General features: G+C 43.1%; 1 protein-coding gene across 1 annotated transcript; it reads right to left on the bottom strand.

Moving 5' to 3' along the window:
* Positions 1 to 2,464: 2,464 nt before the first annotated feature.
* On the bottom strand, positions 2,465 to 6,535 carry LOC138965617 (uncharacterized). The gene is made up of 3 exons (XM_070337795.1): positions 6,527 to 6,535; positions 5,642 to 6,045; positions 2,465 to 5,171 (listed from the first exon to the last, which is right to left on the bottom strand). Exons 1-3 carry the CDS (start codon positions 6,533 to 6,535, stop codon positions 4,061 to 4,063), a joined length of 1,524 nt encoding a protein of 507 aa, XP_070193896.1. The 3' UTR covers positions 2,465 to 4,060.
* Between the last annotated feature and the right edge of the window lie 906 nt (positions 6,536 to 7,441).

The following is a 7,441-nucleotide window of genomic DNA, read 5'->3' on the forward strand; positions in this document are numbered from 1 at the left end:
GAACATCCAACCGCCTAGCTGGGTGTCCGTGGACTTTGCTGCTAGAGAGATTTTCACAAAATAATTGAAACTGCATGCAGTCAAGTGATTGAATATTTGAACACAAAAAGTGACAAAAACGGTTCATTCTCCGCAATGCATGCGCATTCCGTGTTCATGGAACAGATTTCCTAAGCATTATTGATTACTCGTAACCACTTCACTACCAAAGTGGTATAGATTTGTAAAAATTCAAAATTGATAGAAAAAAAGTATTACATTCCAAGTGACATGTTTCTTTTAGACCAAAACTGAGAAAATGGCCTCCAGGGGAGACGCTCATCTTGCTGCAATTCAAAGGGCAATATACAGCGCTTGGTTCCCTTAATTTCTTCATGATCGCAAAAAACATATATAGTATAGTATAGTATAGTATAGTTACGAAAATTGTTGTTGTTGCGTAATTAATACTGTCAATTTTATGTATTAGATCAGTGTGTCACATTATTTTGTATTATAGTTCTAGAAATGTAAAGCCCATGGTCATTTGGTTTCGTTTTGGTTGTTGAATGGTTATTCATGTCCCGTCAACTATTTTGGCTTTTCGGGTGCGGGACCAATTTTGTGTCCTTTCCCAGTTTTCATGGTAGTCTCCGAGTTTGAAACCCTTTACATCTACGTCTATCATAGCAAAGTAAAGGAAGTTCTTTTTACACTGTTTACTTCAAATCTTGTTGAAAATCTTGATCTCTTTAAAAACAAAGTTACAAATCTTCTTCCGGGAGACGTCCCTGAATGTGAAAAAGGAGCACCTTTTTGTGCACCTCTTTCTCAACCCTTTCAAAAATTCAATCAGTCCTTCACTCATGGGATCAGTGCATTAAACGTTCACAGATCCGCATCATGGTATTACATTGAGTGGACCCTGCATATAAGGCACACACACACACAAAATGTTGGTTTAGGGTAACGTGACAAAAAAAGATAGGGTCGGTAGGTCGGCTTTTTGACTCACATGCGAAGCAAAAGTGAGTCTATGTACTCACCCGAGTCGTCCGTCCGTCCGTCCGTCCGTCCGTCCGTCCGTCCGGACGTCCGTCCGGAAAACTTTAACGTTGGATATTTCTTGGACACTATTCAGTCTATCTGTACCAAATTTGGCAAGATGGTGTATGATGACAAGGCCCAAACAAGAAGGGCAAAGCCCATACGACTCACATGCTTTACACATTTTTCCTACCAAAATACATGTGACCTTGACCCAAGGTCAAGGTCATGCAACACAAAGCTGTTAATTCAAGACATAGGAAGTACAATGGTGCTTATTGGCTCTTTCTACCATGAGATATGGTCACTTTTAGTGGTTCACTACCTTATTTTGGTCACATTTCATAAGGGTCAAAGTGACCTTGACCTTGATCATATGTGACCGAATGTGTCTCATGATGAAAGCATAACATGTGCCCCACATAATTTTTAAGTTATCTTCCATAGTTCAGGGTCAAGGTCACTTCAAAATATGTATACAATCCAACTTTGAAGAGCTCCTGTGACCTTGACCTTGAAGCAAGGTAAACCAAACTGGTATCAAAAGATGGGTCTTACTTTGCCCTATATATCATATATAGGTGAGGTATTGAATCTCAAAAACTTCAGAGAAAATGGGAAAAATATGAAAAATAGCTGTTTTTTAGGCAACATTTATGGCCCCTGCGACCTTGACCTTGAAGCAAGGTCAAGATGCTATGTACGTTTTTTGGGGCCTTGTCATCATACACCATCTTGCCAAATTTGGTACTGATAGACTGAATAGTGTCCAAGAAATATCCAACGTTAAAGTTTTCCGGACGGACGGACGGACGTCCGGACGTCCGGACGGACGGACGGACGGACGGACGACTCGGGTGAGTACATAGACTCACTTTTGCTTCGCATGTGAGTCAAAAAACATACATAGCATCTTGACCTTGCTTCAAGGTCAAGGTCGCAGGGGCCATTAATGTTGTCTAAAAAACAGCTATTTTTCACATTTTTCCCATTTTCTCTGAAGTTTTTGAGATTGAATACCTCACCTATATATGATATATAGGGCAAAGTAAGCCCCATCTTTTGATACCAGTTTGGTTTACCTTGCTTCAAGGTCAAGGTCACAGAAGCTCTTCAAAGTTGGATTGTATACATATTTTGAAGTGACCTTGACCCTGAACTATGGAAGATAACTGTTTCAAACTTAAAAATTATGTGGGGCACATGTTATGCTTTCATCATGAGACACATTTGGTCACATATGATCAAGGTCAAGGTCACTTTGACCCTTATGAAATGTGACCAAAATAAGGTAGTGAACCACTAAAAGTGACCATATCTCATGGTAGAAAGAGCCAATAAGCACCATTGTACTTCCTATGTCTTGAATTAATAGCTTTGTGTTGCATGACCTTGGATGACCTTGACCTTGGGTCAAGGTCACATGTATTTTGGTAGGAAAAATGTGTAAAGCAGTTCTTAGTGTATGATGTCATTGCTAGGTTTAGTTATTTGTAAAGGTCAAGGTCAAGCATGTGAGTCGTACGGGCTTTGCCCTTCTTGTTTATTTTATTTTTTTATTTTTTACTTTTTAAATTTAGTCGATTTTAAAGGAGGTTACTTCCCTTAGTGTCGGTATGGTTCGCAAAATGTGCCAACAGTGGGTTTTTTCAGTTTTAGAAATGAAAAAAAAGTTTTTGGGGTCGGCGGGAAAAACTACGGTCGGTCGGGTTACCCTAAACCAACATAATTATATTTTTATTTGGCCTAATGCACACTGGAACTCATTATTCAGTGTGAAACCATGATGGCTTGCCTACACTGGACAGCATTGTGCGTTTGCTCACTGTTTTGAAAGGGCTGCAATTCTTCCACGGTCTGTAGATACCGCCGACGGGCGCAGTGGCGGGGTGGTAAGACGTCGGCCTCCTAATCGGGAGGTCGTGAGTTCGAATCCCAGTCGCTGCCGCCTGGTGGGTTAAGAGTGGAGATTTTCCGATCTCCCAGGTCAACTTATGTGCAGACCTGCTAGTGACTTAACCCCTTTCGTGTGTACACGCAAGCACAAGACCAAGTGCGCACGGAAAAGATCCTGTAATCCATGTCACAGAAACACGAAAATACTCAGCATGCCTCCCCCGAAATCGGCGTATGCCGCCTGAATGGCGTAGTAAAAACGGTCATACACGTACAAATCCACTCGTGCTAAAAACATGAGTGAACGTGGGAGTCTATGCCCATGAACGAAGAAGAAGAAGAAGAAGAAGAAAGGGCTGCAATTCTTCCACAGTCTATAGATACCGCCACAGAGTTATTTCCAAACAACTTCTATTCAAAAGTAAGCAGAATTGTGGCATGTCTGACTAACTATAGCCTTTTACGTCCTCATGGGCGCTTTAACCTGTTACTGGTGTTAGGGGCTGTGTTGCATGGCTGGTCTGAGGAAAATATCTGGTCTATTGCACTGTCTCGTAACTAACGCGATAGTCGGACAGAGTTGCGTCCCTGGAACAGCAGGTAGTTCCGGTTTGTGTTTGCAAAATGGAACCGCATGACAATCCGCCCTTCAACTTCTTTACCCACGTAGTTTGAACAGCAGACACAGTAACGTTTCCCTCCGCCACTTATCTTCTTCTCTCGTTCAGCCTTTCAGTTTGGACGTAAACAAAACAACCGGAACTACCCGCCGACAGCGCCGCGGGCTAGGGCAGGGACGGACAACTCTTATCACTTTCGTTTTGAGACAATACTTATACTTTTTCATCCGTAGCGCATCCCGATGGCACTACTGACACCTGACAGCAAGTTGTTCGACGTGGTTCTAAAATGGTGGAAGGCGTATGCATATATCATTGTACCACGGAGATGAGACCGTAACGGAAAAAAGTGACCTCGGTTTTGACAGCATCCTGAGCGCAACTGTCGCTTGACATGGTTGTGGAACTTATCCTGGCATTCTGATAGAAAGTAACGTCGGTTTTGACAGAATCCTGAGCGCAACTGTCGCTTGACATGGTTGTGGAACTTCTGGCATTCTCATAGAAAGTGACCTTAATTAGTTCTGACAACACTTTAAGCCTGTAACTGAGCGTAGCAATTCCTTGGTGTGCTTACGAAATTTAGGCTGGCGGAAGAAGTAGATCAAGGGGTTAATGGCGTGTCTGAGGAAGGCAACCTTGAAGATAGCTGCCCTAATGCCGTACCTTAACTCCGAGGAGATATTGACCCAAGAGCTTTCACCGTCGTTCTTCGACGGCTGCATAAACACCAAGATAATGGAGGTAATATTGCAGATGAAGAAGGTGAGGGTGATAAAGAAGAGGGAAACGGTGGTTTGGCTGATGGGGTTCCACTGCGTGTTCACATCTGACCGTGTTTGGCCTGCTGCCCTGGAACTGGTGGAACTTATCCTGGCCCTCTCTGGAGGTCTGAGAAACGACGCTTCAGTCTCGCCTGAGGTCGTGGAGAGTTTGTTAGACGCTTCAGTCTCACCTGGGGTCTTGGAGGGTTTGTTAGACGCGTCAGTCTCGCCTGGGGTCACGACGTCTTCTTGAGACGCTTCGGTTTCACGTGGGATAGTGGCATCTGTGTGAGACTCTTCCGTCTCAAGTGTGATGGTAACATGCTTGTGACACGATTTTGTCTCGCGAGTGGCCCCTTCACCTTCCCCGAACACCTGTGGTTCATCCCGAGACGTTTCTGTTTTCCCTGTGTTATCGCAGCCTTTGTGAGACGCTGATGTTTCCCCTGAGATCGGTACATCTTTGGAAGTCTCCCCTGACATTCTTACATGTATGTCAGCCACTTCAACTTTGCCAACGCCTTTTTCAGACAGTTTGGTTGCCCTTATCGTCTCCATGTCTGCTTCAGATGCTTTAGATATCCTGAGATGTAGAATAGACTTTCTAGGTTTCTCGGAGGATGTGCTTAGCACTTCTGCTGGAACAGGCAGCTTCGTTTTTAAAAAGGCTTTGTCAGACATCAACGTCTTTTTCGAGCCCAAACCTACCGCTTCGCTGGATACAGGTGGTGTTTTTTTGCAATCCATGTCTGCAGTGTGTCCTACTGCGGGCAGCACGGAGGATGCGGGTTGATCGTCTACCTCCATTTGAACTCTATTATCAAGTGCCTGGTGCTTGGCTGCAACATTGTCGGCTGGTGCGCACCTAGACACACACAGCAGTAAGTTGTCATTAGAACATTGCACGGCATGATCATACTGACAACAGTGCTCAACAATTGTGAGAATACTGTACCATGTGTTTCAACGCTCGAGAGCCAAAATAATTAACCAAAGCAAGTTAAAGCACACTCACTTTATTCTACGAGTGACGTGTTCTACGAGCGAGTTTGATGCTTCCCCTGTAAGTATTGTCACGATAGGTTAAAACTCAAGCTTACCGAGTAAGTGTTATTGGGAGTTAGGGAAAGATATTAGGAATATGAAACCCGAAACAGGTAGACTGCAAACGTTCCAAAATCCAGAATAAAAAACAAGAAGGGTAAGTTTATGGAATGTTTGATTGACAATACGAATTGTTTTGTTGCAGCAATGAAACCTTAACAAAACTTCACTAATCTGACCATTCTTGTTTTTTGATTCTGCATAAACTACGTGACTAAAATTCAAACTTACTTTTTTTCGAGCGGAAGGCTCGCTTTGTTAACCGCGCTACCGCTGGGAAGAGAATAAAAGGATGTCGGATTGTTCTCTTCGTGGAACTTGTCCGCCATTGTGTTCAGCCTGTTTCGCATGTCCCGGCTCATGGTCGCCCCGATTGTCATCCTCTTCCTCTTCCTCACAAAGCAGAAGATGCTACCGTAGCAGTAGGCCAGTAGCACACTGAGGCTCACAAAGATGAAAGCGAGTGAGAGAGCAAAGATAAGTTCAACCACTGAATCCTGGGTCCCCTCTGTGTATAGGCACCTGTAGCCCTTGAGCCCCGGGATGCTCGTCTCCACCCGGCAGACGCCAAACAAGAGGAAGGCGAACGGCAAGTTGATAAAAAGGGCCACGAACCCCAGCAGAAAACTGACCCACTGTCGGGAGAAGAGCAAACACAAGCAAAGGAAATTGGTTAATCTGTCGGCCTAATAGAATCGAATTAAACATACTGGATTATTTCTTTTACTGAAGGTGTGGAGCGGGGGGTCGGGGTAAGAGAGGATTTGGGAGGAGAGATTGGCAAAGTAGAATGAACTTGATCACAAGTTTCTAAGAATAAAAGACTGTTGATTGACTGTGTTTTTTTCTTCATGGCAGTGACCTTGGAATTTGGTGGATTTACACACAACGTAACATACAAGGGATAACCATAAACAGGCAATACGTGTGCAGACATTAAAGGGCCCAGCCACATAACACGTGAACCAAGAAGCAATATTAGTGCTCAAAGGTAAAATGATGCGGTATAACATGATTCTGAAAAAATGTTCTGCTGCTCTAGATTCATTTATGTTAAAGATAATGATAGTTTCTATTTTTTCAATTTGTTAAGTTTCAACCGAAAGAGAAAATTACCTCAGACATACGTACGTAATATGAATCAGAAGGCACTTAAAAACATATGCCAGCGACTGACCCCGAGAATCGACTTCGCAAATACTTTGTCTGTGATAGTTTCAGAGTGTGTTGAAACATGTGTGAAAAAAATAGACAAAACAATCGGACAGACTTTGCGATACAGAATTTTGAATATGATGACATGCCAAGTCTCACATGAACTGACGAGGGTTGGATACTTTGGGTATCTGACCGGTCACTTAAAATCACAGGACCTATATATATATATATATATATATATATTCATCCCTGGTTTAAGTTTGTTGTAATGGTGTAACTGTGTTTCTGATTGAATTATTGTAACGTGTCTTTCCGATATGGATGGAAATAACGTAATTACATTACGTTTTCGTAGGCTAACAAGAAAATCAAGTGCTTGCACACGACTCGCCTTCGTTACCCCCGCCCCTCCCTGAACCACCTTACCCCTTAGAAGACGCCCTCCCTTTTAAGACCCCAAACCCCCGATAAGACATTTTCAAGACCCTGTTTTCTAAGATATTCTGTTCATAACCTCTGCAAATTTACCCCCATAATAAGACCTACCCCCCGCGGGTTCGGGGGAAGAATTTACCCGATGCTCCCCAGCATGTCGTAAGAGGCGACTAACGGATTCTGTTTCTCCTTTTACCCTTGTTAAGTGTTTCTTGAAAAGAATATAGTCAATGTTTGTAAAGATTTTAGTCAAGCAGTATGTAAGAAATGTTAAGTCCTTTGTGCTGGAAACTTGCATTCTCCCAGTAAGGTAATATATTGTACTACGTTGCAAGCCCCTGGAGCAATTTTTTTATTAGTGCTTTTGTTAACAAGAAACAATTAACAAGTGGCTCTATCCCATCTCCCCCCCTTTCCCCGTCGCGATATAACCTTCGT

The sequence above is a fragment of the Littorina saxatilis genome, linkage group LG4 (assembly GCF_037325665.1).
Source record: "Littorina saxatilis isolate snail1 linkage group LG4, US_GU_Lsax_2.0, whole genome shotgun sequence".
Classification (NCBI taxonomy): Eukaryota; Metazoa; Mollusca; class Gastropoda; order Littorinimorpha; family Littorinidae; genus Littorina; species Littorina saxatilis.

What these genes read in the sequence shown, in the direction of transcription:
- LOC138965617 (XM_070337795.1), bottom strand. An exon ending in AGCCTTCCGCTCGAAAAAAA is followed by an intron (nt 5,172 to 5,641) that starts GTAAGTTTGAAT and finishes GTGTGTGTCTAG; the next exon opens with GTGCGCACCAGCCGACAATG.